Source organism: Papio anubis, chromosome 4 (genome assembly GCF_008728515.1).
Source record: "Papio anubis isolate 15944 chromosome 4, Panubis1.0, whole genome shotgun sequence".
Lineage (NCBI taxonomy): Eukaryota > Metazoa > Chordata > Mammalia > Primates > Cercopithecidae > Papio > Papio anubis.
Window position 1 is genome coordinate 11,384,552 of NC_044979.1, and position 25,702 is coordinate 11,410,253.

The 25,702-nt window shown below is 36.4% G+C and overlaps 1 protein-coding gene across 1 annotated transcript in view; it reads right to left on the minus strand.

Moving 5' to 3' along the window:
• CNTNAP2 (contactin associated protein 2) overlaps positions 1–25,702 on the minus strand; it is a 2,167,939-nt gene that overhangs the window by 939,729 nt on the left and 1,202,508 nt on the right. Inside the window, exon 10 of the mRNA XM_031664956.1 lies at positions 314–485. Coding sequence (XP_031520816.1) covers positions 314–485 — 172 coding nt within the window. The remainder of the gene's footprint in view (positions 1–313; positions 486–25,702) is intronic.

The window sequence follows — 25,702 nt, forward strand, 5'->3', positions numbered from 1 at the left end:
CTAAAAATAAACTGTCAGAGTTTCTCTACCACACTGCTGTTGCTTGCAAAACTACTCGTTGAAGGCTAAGATTCCCTGATTGGAGCCTGTTGAACAAATGCAACACCACAGTGTGTTTATATATATATATAAAATAAAAACATAAACACTGCTAATATCACGAACATACAATACATACTTTGAATGGTAATTTCCGCTTTACCTGCTTTTCTTTAATATTTATTTTTCCTTCTGGATGTTTCCTTGGTCTCACAACAGAAACACAGATTCGGAAAGTATGGACAAAGTGAGGTAGGATGGAAACATCATTTACCTGTCTATGATCGCACACATGTCAATGCTGACATTTGCAAAACTTCCCGGCTTCCTTTGTGCCACTTCGTATAAATTTACAAGTTGATCGTCCACTTGAATGAGCTGCATGCATCCTTGGAATGAAGGCTGAAGAACAGAGTGACTTGAGTTATTCATCTGGTTCAGAAAACCTGTGAAACAGAAGAAATGGGAATGTAAATCTGGTGTACGGTATGCTTCACTAAAATTCTTGTGGGTATTTTACCTGGCCACAGCCATCACATCCAACTACTGTTTCTTTGATCCTTGCTGATGTTATATTCAGTGTAGAAAAAGGAAGTTTTTTGAGAAAGTGGGATTATTACAGTGGAAGAAGTCAGGGTTGAATTGTAATGGGTTACCAGGTCAATGTTTGCCTCTGGGGTCTACTGTCACTCAAATGTTCTCTTTTGACATCATCTTTCTCACTGTCACATCTTTCTGTCCCTCTGCTGTCAAAGACTCACTGTTATTCTTTCTCTGCTGAGACAGGCCTCAGAGATTAGGATACAAAACTTTAGAACTTTTGCAGCTATCTAACTGTCTTTTTGTTTCTTTGACACTTATTTCTATTTTCTTAATTCCCTATTGCCTGTTATTCAGATGTCAAATAAGCCAAACTTACTATTATCAAATAAAGCAGATCAGTGTGTAACTCATTACAAAGACATTTTGCATTAAAGATGCTGTTTTTTAAATTTATAAAATCTAAGGGAACATTAGAAGGAAATAAATTTAGGCATAAGGGTCAGCCACCCCGCTCTGAACATACATCTACAAGCTATCTAATATGGTATAAATACTAGATCATAGTATGGTATAAATACTAGTAAATAATAACAGATGGAACTAAAATTAAAAGAGCAAGTAACAAGAGTAAACACACACACACACGCACACACACACACGCACACACAGTAAATACTGTTGATTCTATGAAGAAATAGAATGCATACACCAACCTTGAAATCAGACATTAAGAGTTTATTGCTAAATAAGAGATCACCACCAATCAATTACTATTGTATCTTTTTAAGAGAGACACGCATAATTGGGTAGAAACATGCATTATGGATGGAAAATTTGTAGGCCATAAGAGAATGATATTTTTTCAATCCCTTTAAGTATCTAAAGAAAGTCCCCAGAGTTTCTACTTTTCATATGGTTCACCATACCAAATCTGCCTACTGGGCAAATTTAAACTGTACTAATTTGTCTGCTTGCAAATCTGAAGTTATTGACACATGCACTTCATCTAATATTATATCTGTAACAATAAACAATTTATATAAAATGGGTTGGAACCAAATGTTCCATTAAATGAATAAAAGTGAATTTTCAATGAAAACAAAAATTGGCTATTATATTAGTCTGTTCTCATGTTGTTAACAAAGACATGCCAAGACTGGCTAATTTATAAAGAAAAGAAGTTTAATTGACTCACAGTTGAGAATATCTCGGGAGGGCTCAGGAAATTTATAATCATGATAGAAGGGAAAGCAAGCACGTCCTTCTTCACAGGGCAGCAGCAAGGGGAAGCGTCAGGCAAAGTGGGGAAAAGACTCTATAAAACCATCAGATCTCGTGAGAACCCACTCACTATTATGAAATGATAGAATTACCTCCCAGAAGGTCTCTCCCATGACATACGGGGATTACGGGAACTACAATTCAAGATGAGATTGGGGTGAGGACACTATCAAACTATATCAACCGTTAAGTGATATTTTAAAAATATCCGGCCGGCCGGGCGCGGTGGCTCACGCCTCTAATCCCAGCACTTTGGGAGGCCGAGGTGGGCGGACCACGAGGTCAGGAGATCAAGACAATCCTGGCTAACACGGTGAAATCCCGTCTCTATTAAAAATACAAAAAATTAGCCGGGTGTGTGGCAGCGCCTGTGGTCCCAGCTACTCGGGAGGCTGAAGCAGGAGAATGGCGGGAACCCGGGAGGCGGAGCTTGCAGTGAGCCGAGATCGCGCCACCGCACTCCAGCCTGGGCGACAGAGCGAGACTCCGTCTCAAAAAAAAAAAAAAAATCCTATTCTTTTTGACTAAGGATACTAAGGATAGTATTTTAGGATAGCAGAAAACTTCTTTCTCTCTTCGTTAATGGATTACAATATTTAAAGTCCAATAACTGTCATTTGAATCTCCTTTAAGGATTAATCACAAAGGTATATTTTATTTTCTATTAACACAGTATTGTATAAAAATAAGATTGTATTTGAATGAACTTCTTGACCTAAAAAAATCCATATGGGACTCTATTTTAATGTTAATATATGGCTCGTGTGTGTGTGTGTGTGTGTGTGTGTGTGTGTGTGTATTTTCTAGTCAACCACATTTTTTTCATTTGCATTGACTTAGTCCCTTTGGAAAAATGCTAATATTAGATAAATGATCTGTTTAGACCAGCTGCATGCACACACATGATTTTCAATTGTTTAATCAAGATAAAATTGAATAGACTGTAATGTCTAAACTTAGCAGAGAGAAAACACCCAGTTGTAACTCACTGACCACTCTTAAGAAGACTCTCATTTCTATTTTTTTTTTTTCTTAATAACTGGGAGTCTCACCATATCCATACTCTCTTTGAAAGATCTCAAAATGAAAGGATGTATCTATGAAAATAAAAGCCACTCTGAAGCACAGCGGTTGCATAAATACCGATTACTACAAATTGGGTAGAATTAAAATTGTAAAACAAGACGTCATCAGTCACTTATAACAATGTTCTGTTTGATCGCGGTAATTTTGAAGTTTGAAGTTGTTAGGTCCTTTTATTTTCCAATAGGAGATGTATTCTAGGAGAAGATACTTATAGGACAAAATACTGCATATTCATTAAGTTTTTTCTTTCCATACATTATCTTTAAATATTCCAAGATGGACATCATTAATCTTTGGCTCCTGATTTCACACCCTTTTTTTGTCCCCTTCTATAACCAGTTAGGCCTGACTTCTGTGAACAATAGAAAACTCTGCAACTTGGTCTCTGAGATTGCTTAATTTATGGAAAGTCAATCACCATGTCATACACAGTCTTCTGGAGTGGCCCAGGAGAGGTAATGAATATTCATCAGGGTTTGAAATTAATTCTAAGGTGATATCTTATGCAACAATAGATATCAAATAAAGAATTTGATGTTTGGATATGCCATCCAGGTTGCTGTGAATGCCATTAATTCACTCCTTTTTATGGCTAAGTAGTATTCCACTGTATATATACCATAGTTTATCCACTTGTTGATTGATGAGCATTTGAGCTGGTTCCATATTTTTGCAATTGTGAATTGTGCTGCTATAAACATGTGTTTTTTAATATATATACACACAATGGAATACTACTCAGCCATAAAATTAAATGAATTAATGGCATTCACAGCAACCCAGATGGGACTGGAGACTATTATTCTAAGTGAGGTAACTCAGGAATAGAAAACCAAACATCGTACGTTCTCACTCATAAGTGGGAGCTAAGCTATGAGAATGCAAAGGCATAAAAATGATACAGTGGACTTTGTGGACTCAGGGTGGAAGAGTGGGAGGGGGTGAAGGATAAAAGACTACGAATTGGGTTCATCGTATACCACTAAGGTATACCAAAATCTCATGAATCACCACTAAAGAACTTACTCATGTAGCCAAATACCACCTGTTTCCCCTAAAACTTATGGAAATAAAAATTGAAAATAAAATAAAATAGAATACTTTAGAGCCAAAAAAAAAAGAATTTGATATTGGCAGAGAATTATAACAGAAACCTAAAAATGTGGCTGTGATTTAGGGAACGGAATATGCAAGTTAGTGGGACAGGCCTTAAAAGAAGCTTGATGGCTCTTGAGGAGCTGTAATGACTTCAAGGAAGGTGAGGAAAGTGTTATCGGAAATGAGAGAAAATTAGATCTTCGCTGTGTTCCGGTGGAAAGTTTAGCAACTTTGTTGCTTGTGATAATATGGAAAATAAAAAGATATACTTAAATGAAATTGTATAATCTAGCTAAGGATATTTCCAGGTCTAAGTATTGAAGGAACCGCCTGGCATCTTATGTTTGTAGTAAAAGAAAAAAAAAATGGGAGAGAAGAAGCTAAAGAAGAACTATACGAATGAAGAAGCCAGGCATTACTGAATTTTAAAGTAAAATGCTCTTTCAATTCCAGTCTCTCCAGATGGTGAACAATGCAAACATGAAGAAATCACATTTCTAAGCAAAGATCAAATTCCAGGAAACACGATCTAGAGATGACAAGGAAGTGTGATTACAAAGTCTACACAGAGACCTGAGAAAATTATTAGGTATTCCTCAGAGGGACACTCCATGAGACAGAAGACCCTCTAAACAGCTTATTTTTATGCCTTACAGGTCTTTTCAGTTAAACAATAGGGATTCTAATTATCTAAGAGCATTTTCCTTCTGTAGATCTACAGAAGCTCAAGGGGTAAGGGGGAGCTTATCTTTATATAATTGTGGATGTGCCTTTTATGAAGTGGAGTAAACCTGAATAAAATTCATATAAAGTCCATTCATTTTTTTTTTGAGACAGAGTCTTGCTCTGTCGCCCAGGCTGGAGTGCAGTGGCGCAATCTTGGCTCACAGCAAGCTCCGCCTCCCGGGTTCCCGCCATTCTCCTGCCTCAGCCTCCCGAGTAGCTGGAACTGCAGGCGCCCCCCACCACGCCCGGCTAATTTTTTGTACTTTTAGTAGAGACGGGGTTTCACTGTGTTAGCCAGGATGGTCTGGATCTCCTGATCTCGTGATCCGCCCACCTCGGCCTCCCAAAGTGCATTCATTTTTAAGATAACTATATTGGAGGTAACACCACCAGCTTGTACTGAAAGGAACAGAGGTGGGACAAAATAGAAAAAGGCCTTCGACCTCCAAACTCTATGGTCAAGAGGCTATGCAGTTGTAAACATAGACAACCTTCTATATATATAAAAAAGGATGACGTAGAGTGGCAGAACTAACACAGAGGATAGAGCCAAGAGCCATGGAGAATCATTTCCAGAAAATAGCATGACTGAGTCCTAATCAAGAATGACCAACATGTGCCTGACTGGATTGCAAAACTGCTGTGGAACACTGACTTCTTTGTCTCTCTCATTTTCTCCATTTTTGAACCAGAGAGTCTAGTTTGGTTTCTCTGTGCATAATCTACCATTGTATATGTAGTGTGAGGGTGGCACAAAACTTGCTCATAGGTCTTAAGATTGACAACTGTACTTGGGAAGTGATACTTGAGTGACTATACCTAAACAGCTTCATTTTCTCTTGGAACTCTCTGAGATTCATTTTAGATTGACTTGACTTAGACGATGAGGTCCTGGAGTTTGAGCAGATGGCCCAGTGGAATAAGACTTTGGATGGCTTTTAGAAGAGGTTGGGTGTACTTCGTTTGTGGAAGAAGATATGAATCTCTGTCGGCGATAGGGTGAACACTGGCAATCAGTCTCCAAGATGTCCATAAGTCTTCGCATTATGTTATTTTAAATACCTCCTAATATTTATGGCCTGTATAGTTTCCTCCACACAATCAGTGCTGCTCCATGTGACACATGGAATGTGGTGGTAGTAACAAGGTGATATGATTTCCAAGGTTAAGTATAAAGGCATTAGGGGCTGCACCTTGGTCTTTTGATCTCTTGCTCCAGGGAAGCCAGCCTAAAAGCCATGGAAACCCTCAAGTAGTGAGATGGAGAGCACCTAGGAGGAGAACTAAAGTCTGTTACCAAGTGCCAACAGCAGCTTGCTAGTCATGTGAGTCTGCCATCTTGAAGAGGAGCCTCTAATCCTAGTCAAGTCATCAGCTGATTGTGGCTCTAGGAAACATGTATTTGCAGCCTCACAAGAAATATCAAGTCAGAACTGCCCAGCCAAGCTGCTCCTAAATTACTGGCCTCTTATGGAAAAGAAGAGATAATAAATTATTACTATATCGAGCCACTGAGTTTTGAGGCAATGCACTATGCAGCAATATATAACTAATACAAAGTGTAACAAACACATCCCGCTATTATTTTCTCAAATAGGCTTGAATATTTAGAACTTGAAGCTTACTCACACCTGCAAAACATTATGTAACTGGTGGAATATTGACAGTTCCCTTAGTCAACAATGAGTCAGAGATGTTGGATCTCTGATACTGAACCTCCTGCTGCTTTAACTCCCTTGGAAACAGAAGAGAACCTATTATTTATTTTCTGTGTTTGTTCCCTTTATGAACAAATAAAATTTCAGTAAAAATACTAGTGTGTTCGTGTCTGTGATACCTTCAGTGACTACTGCAAAGCTCAGGATTTAACATACTTAGAAGATTAATAGTGGGAGTTTTTGGTAATATAAATTTGCAGCTGACATTTCGAGGGTCAGAAATGAATAGCTGTAAAATGGAACTAAAGTGAACGTAACAAAAAATTGTCAAGTTAGTAAAAAGATAATATAGAATAAAGGTAAATTTTTGGCATGTTTTTGTTATATCTTTAAATTTCTATGAATTTGGAATAAAAAATACAATGTCTACACATGGGTTACTGTAACTGGGTTCTACAATCTGACAATGTGTTACAACACCCACAGTGAATTATAATCTTGTCAGTCTCAATTGCATCTTACTTTCCCTGCACTGGAAACCTTCCTTCTTTACAGGAACACTGTAATTATATCACTTTACTGGCATGTCTGAAATTTCTGTTTCAAGACTTGCATATAAAAACTTCATACTTGATTTGAAGTCCACTCAGTACATTGCTATTCTTGCTGACAAAGAAAACACATGCATTTTCAAGGTTTTAAAATTTTAATTCAGAAATACATCAGTGAAAAACTTGCTGATATTTGTTTTGACATTAAAACGGCAACCTAAATTGTTATAAGTTATAATGTTCATCTGATGGGATGGAAAAAGCAAACAGTAGACAACAAGGTTGAAAAATTTACATGTTTAAAACCAAGTGCATATAAAGCTTCTCTCTACTTATTTTAAAGTTGGGAAGGTTGGGAGGTCCAAGGGAGGCTGGTGGAATGCTTTAAGGATGTTTAAAACCACCTACTGTCTTCGTTTCAATTTGATCTTGGCAGACTGCACAAAATGTCTCCTAATCTCTACTGTTTACTCAACCTTCGTGAATAACTTAGTCAAAAACCCATTGAGCAGGGGCAGGAAAACAGCCTCAAAAAAAACCAGGGTCCAAGCAGGCAGGAAGATAAAGTGGTTCAGTGGAAGAGAGTCTAGTGGTGTCCAGGACCTGTGCACAGAGGACATCCACACAGGATCTCCACCCCACGTGGCTGGGAGATTGGCTATAGTACAGGATGATTGAGCAAATAAATAAATACATGGAAGATAGTGAGAGCCAAATTCTCAATGTCAAAGAAAGAAGGTACAAATATGAAACACAAGAAAGACAGAATGTCCATTCCTGTAATCCCAGCACTTTGGGAGGCTGAGGCAGGCGGGTCACAAGGCTAGGAGTTTGAGACCAGTCTGGCCAACATGGTGAAACTCCATCTCTACTAAAGACACAAAAAATTAGCTGGGTGTGGTGGCGTGCACCTGTAATCCCAGCTACTCGGGAGACTGAGGCAGGAGAAATGCTTGAACTTGGGAGGTGGAGGTTGCAGCGAGCCAAGATCGTGCCATTGCACTGCAGCCTGGGTGACAGACGAGACTGTCTCAAAAAAGAAAAAAAAAAGACCGAATGAACCCGGTGGGTTTGCATTAGAATTTAATCAATTAGTATAAATTTGTGGTTTTCGCTATATGTAGATAGATACAGAAATAAATATGAATGAAATTGTATATTTGGTCAATATACAGATGGTTCCTATCATCCATTGCGGACAGTCTATGAACAGGGTCCCTCTCAAAGCAATGAATAGTCCTGTTTCCCAGATCCTGGTTTCTACACTGGGCAAAACCAAGACTCCTTGGAGAAATGACTGATTCTAAACTGTGTTACGGAAAGTACAATAAGAGTCTGGAACATTTTGCTGCACCAGTAAGTAAAGAAGTGCCCAAAGAATGATGAGGCCATGTCAGACTGACACAGGAGCCAGCCTGAAATGGCTTCTGCTCCCCAAATTAAGGACAATTTGTGTACAAAATAAGTAATTTGAGTATCAAAAAGAGACTTTGAATATCAAAATAAAAAAGGGAGGAGGGAAAAAAAGGAAGCTATAGATCATATCCTACTGAATAAAATAGGAATCCAAGAGTCCGCCTGTCTAAAAATGAATCAATACATAGGGAAAATAGAAAGCTCCTCCAATAGCACTATGCTAAGTAATACATGTAACAGGAATGTAGGAAGAAGAAAGTCACCATTTGGAAACCATCATCTTAATAATTAATTCAGGCAAGGCATATCAATAGGTGCTCAAATAAGTGGGTGAAAGTTGGAAGCAGAACATAGCCTCAAACTATCTCCTTAAAAATATGTATTTAAAAAAAAAATACTCATAAACCACCCCCATCTAATGAATGAGGCCTACTATATGATAGCACAATAGGGTAAATATAGTCAATAATAATTGTATATTTTAAAATAACTTAAATAATGTAATTGGATTGTTTGTAACTCAAAGGATAAATGCTTGAGATGGATACCCCAGTCCCCATGATTGAATGCTTTTATCAAAACCTCTTATGCACCTCATAAATATATACACCTACTATGTACCCCAATATTACAAATATATGTTTACTAATTTCAAAGGGGAGAGTAGTCACTTTACATTGGAGAAACCAGGCAGATCCCTTTATAATCAAGTGATCAATGTTATTACCATGAGTAACAGGACCAGTTGACACTGGGGGCCACCTGATGAGATTCAATGAGAAGAATAAAGCATGGTGTGTAAGACATCTGTCAAAAATACAAGGCTGAGCATAATATCAAAGAAACATCAAACCAATCCAATTTCAGGACAACTGACAAATGACTGGGATAGAATATTCAAGAATGAGAAAGATGAGAAAGTTGTGAAAGTGAAGAAATGACTAAAGTGAGCAATGTTTATGATTGTCAGAGATGGAGAGTCAGAAAAACAGGGTGTGACATGTGATCCCAGAGTGGGTCCTTTTGTTGTAAAGGACTGATATGGTTTGGCTGTGTCCCCACCCAGCTCTCACCTTGAACTGTAACTCCCACAATTTCCATGTGTCATGGGACAAACCCAGTGGGAGGTAATTGAGTCATGGGGGTGGGTCTTTCCTGTGCTACTCTCATGATGGTAAACAAGTCTCACAAGATCTGATGGTTTTAAAAATGGGAGTTTCCCTGCGCAAGTTCTCTCTCTTGCCTGCCACCACCCATGTAAGATGTGACTTGCCCCTTCTTGCCTTCCACCATGATTGTGAGACTTCCCCAGCCACAAGGAACTGTAAGTACATTACGCCTCTTTCTTTTGTAAATTGCCCAGTCTCAGGTATGTTTTTATCAGCAGCATGAAAACAGACTAATACAGAACATTGGTACAAGTGGAGTGCGGTGCTGCTGAAAAGAGTCCTGCAAATGTGGAAGCAGCTTTGGAACTGGTGACAGGCAGAGGTTGGAACAGATTGGAGGGCTCAGAAGAAGACAGGAAAATGTGGGGAAGTTTGGAACTCCCTAGAGACTTGTTGAATGGCTGTGACCAAAATGCTGCTAATGATATGGACAATGAAATCCAGGCTGAGGTGGTCTCAGATAGAGATGAGGAACTCGTTGGGAACTGGAGCAAAGGTGACTGTTGCTATGTTTTAGCAAAGAGACTGGTGGCATTTTGCCCCTGCCCTAGAGATTTGGGAAACTTTGAACCTCAGATAGATGATTTAGGGTATCTGGCAGAAGCAATTTCTAAGTAGAAAAGCATTCGAGGGGTGATTACGTGCTGTTAAAGGCATTCAGTTTTTACATGGAAACAGAGCATAAAAGTTTGGAAAATTTACAACCTGACAATGTGATAGAAAAGAAAATCCCATTTTCTTAGGAGACACTCAAGCCTGCTACAGAAATCTGTATAAGTAACGAGGATCCAAATGTTAATCATCAAGACAATGGGGAAAATGTCTCCAGGGCATGTTGGAGAACTTCCCGGCAGCCCCTCCCATCACAGGTCTGGAGGTTTAGGGAGGAAAAAATCACTTCATGGTTCAGGCTCGGGGTCCCTCTGCTATGTGCAGTCCAGGGGACTTGGTGCTCTGTGTCCCAGCCTCTTCAGCTGTGACTAAAAGGGGACAAGATACAGCTTGGACTGTTGCTTTAGAGAACAGAAGCCCCAAGTCTTGGCAGCTTCCATGTAGTATTGAGCCTGTGGGTGTACATGAGTCAATAACTGAGGTTTGGGAACCTCCACCTGGATTTCAGAGGATGTGTGGAAATGCATGGATGCGCAGGCAGAAGTTTGCTGCAGAGGTGGGACCCTCATGAAGAACCTCTGCTAGGGCAGTTCAGAAGGGAAATGTGGGGTCAGAGGCCCCACAAGGAGTCTCTACTGGGGCACTGCCTAGTGGAGCTGTGAGAGGAGGGACACCGTCCTCCAGACCCCAGAATGGTAGATCCAACTACAGCTTATACTGTGTGCCTGGAAAGGCCACAGACTCAACACCAGCTCTTGAAAGTGGCCAGGAAGGGGGTTATACCTTGCAAAGTCACAGGGGCAGAACTGCCCAAGGCCACGGGAGCCCACCTCTTACATCTGCATACCTGGATATGAGACATGAAGCCAAAGGAAACATTTTGGAGCTTTAAGATTTGACAGCCTTGCTGGATTTTGGACTTGCATGGGGACTTCAGCCCCTTTGTTTTGACCAGTTTCTCTCATTTGGAACAGCTCTAGTAACCCAATGCCTGTATGCCCATTGTGTCTAGGAAGTAACAAACTTGCTTTTGATTTTACAGGCTCATAAGCAGAAAGGACTTGCCTTGTCTCAGATGAGACGTCGGACTATGGACTTTTGAGTTAATGCTGAAAGGTAAGACTTTGGGGGATGGTTGGGAAGGCATGATTGGTTTTGAAATGTGATGTCTTGAGATTTGGAAGGGGCCAGAGGAGGAATGATATGGTTTCGCTCTGTCCCCATCCAACTCTCATTTTGAATTGTAACTCCCACAATTCACACGTGTCATGGGAGGAATCTGGTTGGAGGTAATTGAATCTTGAGCGTGAGTCTTTCTCGTGCTGTTCTCATGATAGTGAATAAGTCTCATGAGATCTGATGGTTTTAAAAATGGGAGTTTCCCTGCACAAGTTCTCTCTCTTTGCCTGCCACCATCCATGTAAGATGGAACTTGCTCCTCCTTGCCTTGCACCATGATTGTGAGGCTTCCCCAGCCACATGGAACTGTAAGTCCATTAAACCTCTTTCTTTTGTAAATTGCTCAATCATGAATATGTATTTATCAGCAGTGTGAAAACAGACTAATACAAGGACATTATCAAACCAGTAACAAAAGTTGTAGGAGGTCTCTGGGTGAAGGGTACACTGGTGGCCTTTTTATCCTTCTTGCAATTTTTTAGTAAGTTTTAAATTGTTTCAAAATAAAAACTATTGCATAAAATGTTATGTTCCAACTGAAATGACACTTAATGCTAAAAATTCTGTCATCCAAGAGCTCTAATTTAGATTACATTTATTCGACATTATTATGCATTCAATGTCTATGGATTATTGATGAAATTGCTCTTCCTAATGTCAGTGATGATTTTCAGGCCACTAAAGAACATTTTTCAGTCTTTCTCTTACTAGATCTGTCAGTAGCATTTGACACTTGATTCTCATATATGTATGCTATATGATCAAACCCGGATTACTTTTGTGGCTTTCAAAGACTGAATATTCTGACTCCTGACTCTCACTGCAAGGTAAATTCGTATCTCTTTTAGGCAGATTTAGGCATAGAGAGATTCCTAACCCTAAAAATTGTAGGATACATTCACCCACTTAGATAGTCACGCTTCTGAAATTTACAAATTAAAACAATATTAATTAAACCATTAAATATGTGTAAGAAAATTATACATGAGTTTTACTTTTTCTGTAATATATACTTTACTCTTCAAGGAAATTTATCATATTTAGCAACAGTTCTGCCATATTATTGTGTGGCTACTTTGCTAGTTTTCAGAGTGAATACTTAAGATGTCTATCCTTGGTCACCATGTTTCAGCCATACTCTTCTCTATGCATCTCAGGAAAACCAAACCCTTTCTGCCTATTTTTCTCCCTTGCACTTTTCATGGTTGAGTTATCCTTATGATTCAGGTCAGTTCAAATGTCACCTGCCAAGAGGCCCTCCCAGTCCAGTCAATTTAAAATTATTCTATATATTTTTTTCATTTTAGATCTTTAACTACTAATTTCTTCTTACAGAATTTGTCACAATTTATAATTATCTGCATTGGTTTAGTTACATATGTGTGTGGGGGGTGTGTGTGTGTGTGTATGCACTTCTGAATATGTTATTTTCCTTTTCTAGTATATTCATTTTATGAATCAGTGATTCATAAACTATTTTTATTCTTTTTACTCTAAGTTCTGGGGTACATGTGCAGAACATGCAGGTTTGATATATAGGTATACATGTGCCATGGTGGTTTGCTGCACCTATCAATCCGTCATCTAGGTTTTAAGCCCCACATGAATTAGGTATTTGTCCTAATGCTCCTCCCTCCCCTTCCAGGCCACGGTGTGTGGTGTTCCCCTCCCTGTGTCCATGTGTTCTCATTGTTCAGCTCCCACTTATGAGTGAGAATGTGTGGTGTTTGGGTTTCTGCTCCTACTATAAAGACACATGCCCATGTATGTTTATTACAGCACTATGTATCTTTTTAGAAATATTTGTTGACACAAAATTCACACATCTTAAAAATCACCACCTTACTTATTTAAAACAATCCATATAATAAAGGAGAGAAGATCAAGATATAAGGCATTTATTAAGTCTGAAAATAGTGACAAAAATATCTTCTTTAAAACATAATATACATTGGTTTCCAGACTTATGGACCTCTCTATATTTGTTAGGTGAATGATCAGTTGAATGAACGCATTAATTTTTATGAAAAAAAAAATGTATTGAGTAAGGCGGATACAGAGCCAGGAGAGAGGAATGGCCAGGAGAGAGGAATGACTGCTGGTCAGAGACCTTTCTGATAAGAGAACTGACACCAAGACCTCAAGGAAGTAAAGCTGTAATATTAAGTATCACTTTTTTTCTAGGATAAAAATAGTGTTGGTAATTTCAATCCTTTTAATATTTATTAAGCACCTAAAACATATTGCTTTTGTCCTCAGGAATGCTATAATCTCATTAGGAAATAAACCACAGAAATAGCAATATAATAGGATTAAAAACAATGTTACTGCTCATTCATATGAGTAGATAAAATGGCAGTATTAAAAAGTTTGAGAAGGTGCCACTCTCTTCTTGATAATTTATCTTTCTTTGGCTAACAACGTACTACATCGTCCGGGGCTTTCCTTTGACTTTTCTGACAATCACATTTCAACCTCCTGTACTGACTCTTGTCTCTTACCTCGTCTGTAAGTGAGCGAGTTCCTAAAGTTTTTTCTAGGCTACTTCTGTTTTCTTGGTAGAGTCTCCTTAATAAAGACCTCATCTAAAGCCATTGCTTCAACTACCAACTATGGGAGATGTCTCTAATCATATCTCCAGCTCAGCTCTGTCCTCTGAACTCAACACTAATGGATCTAAAGCTTATTTTGATTCCTTCATTTTAATGTTTCACTCATGTTCAAAACTCAAGCTACTGCTGGTATTCTGCCATTGTGTTTATATCACTCAAAAAGTCTTAGCTTCAATTTCTTTATCAATAAATTTGTGCATATTAATCAATCAAAAGTTGATCCTGGCACTTCCATCCTCACTCTGCAAAATGCACCATCATGTCATATTAATTCTACCTGTTGAATAGCCCTCTTTCTCTTCATGCCCACCTGAGCCCAGACTACCACAGCTTTTCTACTGTCCACTACTAATTTGTTTCTGGCTTGAGGTTTGAGGTGTCTCTATCAAAAATATTAATCTGATTCTGTTATGCTCCTGTTCAAGAGCCTTTTATTTATTTAATAAAATAAACTCAGGTATTTTGAAAATGCCCAGGATCATTTTTTGCCTCTAAATGATCTGGTTTTCCAAATTCAAAATATGTTTGTAGTGATTTACAAATTTTTATGCCATATATAAATAAGAAAATATTTATTTTAAAAAATGATGTTTATTAGATTAATTGACTTTATTTAATGAAAATTAATTTCGTATAATTTATTGGGCCATTTAGAGTAGCTATATTATTTTAAATTATCTATACTTTAGCCAGAATATTTCAAAATATTTAAGGTTTAGAATGTTACTTTTATACATGGATATTTATTATAACTATATTGTGTTAGTTATATCAACTGTTTTTTAATATTATTTGTGGGTTTCCCATCTTACATAATACTCATTATATATAAAATATGTTTATACTAAAGTTGGCTTAACATTAAAAGACAATGATATGTTTGAGTATCTTTTAATAAGAATAAAGATATTTACAAGAACATAAAAATGAAAAGAACTTAGACAAGCAGACTAGTATTTTGACAAACTGGGATACTAAGCAGTTTGCAAATCAAATTATACCAAATGATTTAAAAAGTCATCGTTGCCTAGGGGCCACAACAAAAGGAAGTACAGAAGAATCAAACTGAATAATTTGACACTTTCATGTATTTTTTTACATAGTCTTTTCTCATGACCCAGTTGTGTATTTAAATACAGAAAATGCAAAACATAAAATAAATAATTTTTATATCAGATAACTTTAATTCCTTATATCCACAAACTGCTAGTATATCTAAAACATAGGCAGATACAGTCATAATGTAAAATAATATTGTCTTACTGATTTTTTTCTTATAAGTGTAAACATTTGGTTAATTACTATGAAATTATACAATATTTTGAAAAATACAATGTTGGTGGTTGGAAGCTTGAGCTGCAGAATGGCCAGAACTGGTTTAAGATGTATTTGTGTGACCTTGACTAATTCACTCATCCTGTCTTAATTCCAGCTTTTTTCATTTGTAAGGAAGGAATTAATAATACCCAGTTCTTATGGTTTTTGTAAACTGTTAAATAAAACACTGTATTAAAAGCCCCTAGTACAGTGACTGACACCCAGCAGCTGCTCAGTCAGTTCTGCTATTGTCATTGAGCGTTTGTTTGAATTAGACAGCTTTGATGGAATAGCATGAAAGTTTCTCATGTTTAAAAATATTTTGTATTTGAGAGATTCGTTTTTTACTGTATTTAAAAAAAAAAAAAAAAGAAAATAATTTCTCAGTCTCATCTATATTGTCATTTTGAAAGTCTACATATTTTCCAAATACTTTCATATGGGGGAAGGCTCTGCTTTTTAAAAAGTTAGTATGATTGCATGTGGACAAGTAAAATATGAACACAAACTAGACTCACAATTATCTGCATTAAGATGGTAGGGAAAATCCAAATAGTATGAAATCAAGCACAATTTTCTCTGGCTTCAGGATACTTCTATATATGACGATATATTTTAGTATTCTTTTAATTTGATATTAACTTTAAATCAATAACAAAGTCAGATTGTGAGGCTCTGTCTTAGGAGTTGCTTTGAAATTGGTGAGGCAAGAAATGCTTCGGGTAACGTGGGCTCTTCCCTTTGTCACCTTAACATTTTTCTGCCTTTTTTTTTTTTTTTTTTTTAGCTCTGATGCTTAGGAGTGTGCTTGGCCTAAAATAGGAACCTGTGACTGCCCTTCTTCCTCCTGCTTCTTCTTTTCTTTGTTGTTACGATGTTTGTTATTGTTTGCATTATTATTATTAATCTTGATATAATCTTTTGAAGCTTTTCAATTTTCTGTACTTGGTATAAATAATATGCTTTTACATGGTATAAAAATGTCTTCATGTTCATTGATGAAGCGCGATGCTAAAATGTAAATGCAAAATGCTACAAGAGCACCTAGAAATTTCATTCATCACAAAATCCTTCAATAAAAATCAAGGTTTTTTTTTTTTTTCAACATTATAATGTCTATTCTGAGATGTTTTAAAACATGACTTTTTGTATCTGAAAACGTTTCTAAAATATTAACTGTATCCCAAATGTTTATAATAACATAAGTTTTCTGACATGAGATAATTTATTTAAGATACTTAACATTCAGTAATATCACATTACATAATAGGAAAGAGAAACAATAATCTCTAAGAATTATGTTTTCTAGGATGAAGCAACATGGGAGCCTGAAAATTTTCCAGTTTCAAACATCTAGAAATGCTAAATAAAACATAATACACATCTTTTAGGTTATGTATCTGAACATCCAATAAAATAGGAGCTTTTAGGTATCAAGAAAAAAAGAGATAACTGAAATTCGGGGTGTCAGCTGATGGTGAGCTATAGTATTCAGAGAGTACTTACTAATCTTTATAATGCAGAAGTTTGTATTGAAAGGCCAAACAGAATTAGAAATCAAGTAACAGACCTGTGCAAAAATAGGAACTCCCTCATGCCCCTAGCCCCACCACATAAAACCTGAGAATCTCAGTGAAGCAGATCCTGGAGGAAAACTCACTAGTCAGCAAAGAGGGATGACAAGGAAATTTGTATTTTCTCTTTTTCCAAAAAACAATGATAATTCTTGAGAATGCATCAGCCACAACCTTGCTGAATTAGATTACAGCTTTTGAATTTCCACTGACTATTGGATGTAACACCCAAATCAAGAAATTAAATAGCAAAAATGGTTCCAAGCTGGTATCTTTTGAAATAAAGTGCAACCCCTCTCTAGATTGACTCTGGAATTATAGGATTACTAAGGACAAAGCCCTGAAAAATTTAAACTCACAATCCAAAAATACAAAACTCAAGAAAACAAGTATAATGAACAGGATTCAACAGAAACACCACACAGAAAATTTGGCCCCCATGAACTGAATTTCACATAAATTTTGGGTTTAAGAAATAAAACATGCATAAATTATTCAAAGTAAAATGAGAATTAAATATACAAGAAAAGAATAAGATATACTGTAATAGACTGTTCTCATACTGCTAATAAAGACATATGCAAGACTGGTAATTTATAAAGAAAAGGTTTCATTGACTCACGATTCTCCAGCACTGGGGAGGCCTCAGTCATGGCATAAGGGGAGGCAAACACACCCTTCTTCACATGGAGGCAGCAAGAAGTATAGAGCAAAGGTGGGGGAAAGTCCCTTATAACCATCAGATCTCGTGAGAACTCACTATCGTGAGAATAGCATGGGGGAAACCGCTGCCATGACTCAATTACCTCTCACTGGGTCCCTCCCATGACATGTAGGGATTATGGGAAGTACAATTCAAGATGAGATTTGGGTGGGAACACAGCCAAACCATATCAGATAATACTTAAAATTACCAGTCATTGTTGATAAGGAAATAAATGGATACTCCAGGAACTAAAACTGTATTATTGCAGTTAAAAACTCATTAGTTATGAACATTCTAATTGGACTCTTTTAGTTATTTTGAAATGTAAAATAAAGTATTGCTGGCTTTAGTTACCTTGTTGTACTATCAAACATTAAATCCTACACATTCTATGCAACTGTATTTTTGTATCCATTAACTGTCACCATTTCCCACCTTACCCACTATCCTTCCCAGCCTTTGATAACCATCATTCAACTATCTCCAGGAGTTCAATTATTTTAATTTTTAGCTCCCACAAATGAGTGAGAACACACATGGTTTGTCTTTCTATGCCTGGTTTATTTCACTTAATATAATGTCCTTCAGTTCTATCTATGTAGCTGCAGATGACAAGATCTCATTCTTTTATATGGCTGAATAGTATTCTGTTGTGTATATGATGAATTCTTTAGGTGATGGATACCCCATTTACCCTGATATAATTATTAGACATTCTCATGTACCCCATAAATATATAGACCTATTATATACCAATATAAGTTAATTTTTTTGAAGAAAAAACCTCTCGTTAGTTGCATTAAGCAGATGAGACAAAGTTACAGAGTGAATTTGTAAACTGAAAGGTAGACTGAATATCTGCAATGTCATTCAGAAATTTAAAAAAACTTAGAAACATTAAATATAAATTCTACAATATAGAGTATAAAAATGAGTTCTAATGTATTAGGTTGGTGCAAAAGTAATAGTGGTTTTTGCCATTAAAAGTAATGACAAAAACCATAATTACTTTTGGAACAATATTAAGAGAATTTCAGAAGGAGAGAAAAGAGAGAATGATGGAGAATCTATTAAAATACATAATATCTAAGAATTTTCCAGAACATTAAAAAAATTCAGATTCAGAAAGGACAATAATTCCCAATTAAAATTTTTTATAAAGGTAATCTAGCACTAAACACAGCATGCTATAACAGCACATTACCAAGGAACATAAAAGTATCAAGGGACAAAAGAAAGAGTATCCCTAAGGAACAATTTTAAAACAGTCAGGAAGCTTCTTAAGAGAAGTGAAAACAAAAGGTAGAATTTAGTAGAATAATATACTCAAAGTACTGAAAGAAAGTAAACTTTCAACATGGACTTGTATACCAAGCTAAATAAACGGGAAAGATGGTAAAATTGAGATACTTTCAGAAAAACAAAAAATGAAATTTTTAAATTAAAAATGTAAAAATAGAAGCACCTTAGCACCAACACATTCTCATTAAAAGTCATCTAAACTAAAGGATATGTGTCAAAGAATGGAACTATGTCCAGAAAAGAGAGAAATACAAGATGACATAGTAAGAAAAGAAATATGTAACATGTGATAAAAATCTAAACCTATATTGACTACATAAACTAAAATTATAAAAGTGATAATGACTAATATTAAAGTCTAAAAAGAACTAAAACACAGGACAAAAGTGGGCTATAGCATGGTAGGGTGTGATTAGAAATAAGTTTCAAATACTATGATTTAGGATTATGTTCAGGAGAAAGGTCAAGATTTTAAGCTATGTTGGAATTTAATAAGCATTTTTGAAAAAAAGTAAGGATAATCACTAAAATAGTATATATGAAGTACATACATTTCAAAGCAATTGTAGGGGAAATGAATATTTTAAAAATATTTGATCAACCAAAAGGAGGCAGGGGCAGGGGGGAAGAAGGAATAAAGGAAAATCAAAAAGAAAAAGCAAAATAAGATAGTAGAAATGTATTAAGAAATATTATACTGAAAAGACAGATAGTACTATTGACATTTTTTTAATCTACCACAATACTATTTCTAAGAAGCATATCTAAAACACAGGAGCTAAGAAAAGTTGAAAGTAAAAGAATTGAAAAAGGTAACCAAGGCAGATACAATTTTTTTAAGAAAAAGAAAACTAGTATGGTCACAATCATATACCAAACTTAGTGCTATAGTATAAATGTATTGAGATAATGTGTAATATACAGTGTTACTGTGTGGAGAGCCTCGGGCTTCAAGGCGCTGGTATCTAAATTTGATCCTATTTATTGCCCCAGTTGTGTTATTAAGTTGTTGTGCATCATGTTTTTCCTCATCTCTAAAATAGAGGAAATAATGGTTTGTATCTCATAGTATTATTATGAGGATGAACTGAGTAAATATATGTGAAATTACTGAGCATAGAGTAACACTCGGATGCACAGAGAACTCACTGATACTGAGAAAAATGAAGTGACAAAAAGTATTTTAAGGCAACACAAGGAAAAAGGCCCCCTGAGAGATAAGGAAGGTTAGTATACGACAAAAGGTAAAATTCACTACAAGTTAGAAAAAATCGAAATATGTCTGTATCTGATAACATGGTGTTCAAACAGATAACATTTTCTAAACATTTGAACCCTGCTTCCTCAATGAAACTTTGCCTGATTACTGTTTCTTACACCAAATGTTAGGTCTCTCCCTTAAGTGCTTCAGTAGCACCCAGGGCATAGGTCGTATGATAGTCTCCTGTCACACCAAGTTATACTTCCTTGTTTCTCATTTCTCTCCTTTGACTATCTGCCATAAACTTCCAGAACACTGGGACTGCCCTCTGTCCTCTCACTACTGAGTTATTATACAAACGTGAGAAATAGTAAGCTTCCAAAACATGTATGTTTAATGAATCCATAAATGTCCTTGTAGGAGGAAATTCAACAGATACAACCTTAATTTTTTTTATATATAAAAGAGTAAAGTTCCTAAGTGTATGTGGGAAAACTCCACACATTATCATACTTCTTCCCAACCACAAAAGCTATCCTCAGCCCTAACGTTATACAGAATGTCTTATGTCTTCACATTTCTAGGGGAGATGATAGAAGCCTTCATCAATTCCTCCGGAGTAGCTGTGAATCACAAACCTGGAAGAACTCCTGGATCAAAGGGGCTTGATTAGTTGATTATAGTTCCGCTTCCTCTGTCTCTGAAAACTCACCAAAGTAACAGTGAAGTGATTTTTTAAAGTATAAAGGCTGAAACATCAAAGAAATTTGAGTATAACAGTTGGGTGAGAGATTTCAACAAAGTTTTTAAAGATAATGAAGATGAGAAGTGAAAATGGAAATGGTGAAAAACTATGTTAGTCCTTGTAGGGAGAGGTATCTCTGTGAGGTGAGCTACACCAGTCAATACCAGAAAGGCTCAAAATCAAAAGGCAGAATGTATCACGAAAAGCTGCAGAATGTAAGGTATAGAACATAAAACTTCGAGATTGATTGGGGCCCCCTGCAGTACTCAAGGCAGCCATATAACGTCCTATTCCTCCCCTAAAAGACTGCAAGTGATTATCAGAGTAGCCGAAACTGGGAATCTCAATTGGATTCAGTCTTTGGTGGGGAAGGGTGTGTTTGAAATCGTGTAGAGGTGAAAATGTCATAATTACCAATGTTACTGTAAATTAGACAGTAATTTGCGGTAACACAAATCACACCAATTGTGTTACTGAGTTACTTAAAAATTGTGACTCACAATTTGTCATCATCTATTACATAGATAAAATAATAGTATCTATTTCAGAATATCATCATGAAGACGGTATTAGTTCGTTCTCATACAGCCATGAAGAACTGCCAGAGACTGAGTAATTTATAAAGGAAAGAGGTTTAATTGACTCACAGTTCCACGTGGCTGAGAAGGTCCCAGGAAACTTATAATCATGGTGGAAGGGGAAGCAGACACGTCTTATGTGGTGGCAGGCGAGAGAGAGCAAGAAGGAAAACCACCACTTATAAAACCATCAGATCTCATGAGAACTCACAATCATGAGAACAGCATGGAGGACACTGCCCCCATGATCCAATCACCTCCCACCAGGTCCCTCCCTCAACCTGTGGGGATTATAATTTGGAATGAGATTTGGGTGGGGACACAGAGCCAAACCATATCAAAGATGAACTGAGTAAATATGTGTGAAATTAGTGAGTGTACAGTAACACTCTGACCCAGTAACACTCAGTGCTACGGAGGAAAATGAAGTGACAAAAATATTTTAAGGCAACACCAGGAAAAGGGCCCCTCAAAAGGAAAAGGGGAATTCCCTGCTACTTCTCCCATGTTTCCAGAATATAGCCAGAGACTACCAGCTCCTCCTCTGGAGGAAGCATACTGTCCCAATGGAAGACTTTGGGGGTGGAACAAGGGATGTGCTATGTCACAAATCATTTAATAAATCCATCAGCCAACAAGCTTCACCTAGAGATGAACACATCTTCAAAGCACTTTACAGTATGATATGCACAGGCATTGATAACCTAGACTATGAACACACATATGGATAAATGATTCAGAAGCCTTGCTTCAGATTATTAAACACAAACTAAAACACACGATTTCAAATAAATGCAATGGTAGGCAAGATTTGAAGATGAATGTTTAAATTGTGGTTGAAGAAAAATGCAAATATCTAAACAGACCTATAAATAAATGACTTTTCATTGGTAACAGTGAAAACAACATGTTACAAATAGAAAAGTAGACATTTAGCTATTTAGCTGAACTCATAAAGGGCCAAATTCCTTTATAAGAAGGCTATAACACTAGTTGTTTTTTATCTCCCTAGTCATATTTTTGGGAAATAGGAATATAATGTACATATGTTTGAGTAAGAAAAAAAAATAAAATTTGAATTGCAGTCTGAAGGTTTGTTTACAGTTTCCAATCCAAATGCAATCTTATTGGAATATTTGAGATTCATCTCTGTGAATGAGTTTTATTCTCCGTATGGCTTTCTCTTCTTTAGACTAAACTCTCATCATCTGTTAGAAAGACGCATAAAACAAAGGGATAGCTGCAGTCTATGCTTGCTTTTTTTTCCCTGATAAATTTATCTGTAACAAGTCATCTTTGCAAAAGCATAAAATATTGGCAGTTTAAATTTTTATTCCATCTCCAGTGTATAACTTCTATACATAAAAATGTGCCAGATGAAACATAATTGTTTACTATTTACAAGATGAAAACCAAACCAAACCAATAAGCAAAAAACAAACAGAAAAAACAGAGCTCAGGTATAATAAAGTAAAGTTCTCCCTGCTCTGGTTCTCAGTGGTTCATATAAAGACTACTAAATTCAAAGAAAGTTTCTGGCCGCAGTATCATCTATTTACTGTTGACGACTAGAAACAGTTCTCAAGGGAATGATAACATTTGTCGGATCCAGAAGCTTCTGTTATAAAGAAATAATTACTCTCAAACAGTATTTCAATGCTCTCATAAATATTAGAATAATAACACATACACTCTTTCATTAGGTTTAACCTGTAAAATTAATTTAACTGGTAAAAAATCATCCTACATGTGAGGTAAAAAGTATGAAAATATTACTTCAGAAAGTTCAAAGCTGTAGGTTATTTGTGCACCTACCTAAAATTCATAGTAATTGGCAGTTTAAAAAAATTAAAATTCCATCGACTTCTGGTTAAAAAAATCTAGTAAGACAGACATTTTTTGATAATATGAATCACCAGAAACACATCAGCCACCTTGAAACTGGCCATTTTGAATGCTGTAAAAATGGAATTCTAGGTTACAAACATCATCACGGGTTAAAACAGGAAATTATTTACCTTTTCTCAGTGAAGCCCCTCTAAATAGAGAGCCTGTTGATACTACTTTCAGGCTATTTGACTATTTCTCATGAAATTACAATGCTTATTGCCCTTTGAAAGTTAATTTTACCATAAACAATAACCGGGTAGAATAGAGTCATGTCTTCGAGGGACACGATGTGTCCCTGGATGGTAAGATCAGTTAGATTTTAATAACGTGATGGAATATATTAACAAATATAGGAAAGAATGTGAACAGGGGCTTGGTCAGCAAAGAAGGCATAAAAAGAAAGGGGAGACAGATGGGAAGTGAGGGTATGGCCTAGTCAAGCAGTGCCCATAGACAGGGAGCTCTGCCAGGATGTTAAGTAGTGGGTTTCCACTGGCTGGGCCATCACTGGTGCACAGGTGGATGGAGTCTTGGCTAATTCACTCAAGTGTTCTGATCCCATTGGGATTGTGGTTCAGGCTCTCTCACTTGATGACATTTTTTTTTTCTTTTTAAGTATATATCTGGCTAAAGCTTCCTTCCCATCAATTTTCAAGGAAAACAAAGTCTCTTAGTATTAATTCTGTCATTCAAAGCAAACTTAGATGTGCAGAATAAATGGTATAATGGTTATAATGTATAAGTGATGATATTGAGTATTGAGTGCTACTGAATTACTAAATTACAGAAAACTGACCTGTGTCTCTTGACCTCTGTTAAGAGGGGGAGAAAAGAGTTCCTGGGCTAGAGTTCAGGAATGAACAGTTGAATATAACAACTTCAACTTAGGAAAGCAGTGATAGGAGCCACACACAAGAAAGATGAAATGTTTTCAAATAGAAAGGCCAAAAAGGACATTAAAATATGCCCAGAATAGCCTATGTCTATCCTTAAGTGGTCTCTCGAGAACATTCGTGATCTTACAGTTATAGCTACCTTACACTAGGGTAAGCTGTTTTTACTCTAACAGGCTCAGAAGGTGCATTTTGTCAGCATCCTGAAACTGGATTTATCTTTCAGGAGTAAGAGCACATTAGCTAAGTTTAGAAGAGTGCTTGTTCATTAATGAATTTAAACGAGAACTGTTACTGTAACATGGAGTGACAGCCTGAGCCCTATGCTTTCTCTAAGCAGGCAGGGAAAATATTTCAAATGTTTTAGCCTACTGTGACTGTGTTGTGGGGAATACTTGTTTTGGAGACATGCACCCTCTCTCTCACAGCTCTTTGTAGTGGCTACTGTACTTGTCATCTACCGCAAACTCTATTGTGAAACAAGGATTTAGGGACAGTGTTTACATCACCTTGATCATTTCCGAACATTACAACACACCATTGTCCATTTCCTCTATATGTATTTATGTATATACACATATACAATAATATATATGACCATAATTTATTTTATTAAAATATATAACAAAATGCACCCACTCGTACACATATATAGGGCACCTACACATACGTACGCAACCCTGGAGAGGCTGTCAGAGGGAACAAATGAGCCCTCTATTTCTTACCACATCAAATGAGCCACACTCAGGTTTAGTGGTGAATGTTCTTCAAGCCCATAGTTATTGCCCTGTGAATCTAGGAGAACTTGGTAATCTACAGCCTCTGCAACACTACAAAAGACTAAGTTCAGTCAAGAGGAAAGGAATATGAAAGTAGAAAAATAAGTTGTCAGGCAAAAATGTCAATTTTCATGAATTTCAAAGCATATAAAAATTAAAGGTCTGCTTCTGTGCAGTCAAAGCAAAGGCTAAGAGTTAAAGTAAATGTAATAATACCTTTTTATTATTCACTAGGCTATGTATCATATATAAAACTGAAGAAAAGTCAATAGTAGTACATAAAACAAACCAGCATAGAAAGGTAGGCTGCAATTTCTTGGAAAATATATGGAGTTTCAACTTAGAAAATCATCCTCATAAATGTATACTGCTTAAACTTAACCACAAAAATATACAAAAGTAGATCACTCAGCTAATTCCAAATCCATATGACATATATGACTATGAAGTTTACATTATTTGATTTACTAATATCTTAACTTCAGATACGAGTCTTCATATCAATGCCTTCATTTAAGCAAGAGGAGGGCGTTTGGATTGAATAAATTCCGTTTGTGATATGAATTTAGCGTTAAGGTTTAAGGCATCTGAGGCTATTTTAAATTACCCATTCATTGATAGTCAATTATAGCACATGGAATATAGCTATTTCTCTTTGATATTGGAGCTAAACAAAGAAAAAAATATAAATTGTATTTTATAAGCAACGTCCCCAGTAAAAGACCTTATTCAAGTAACAATTGGTAA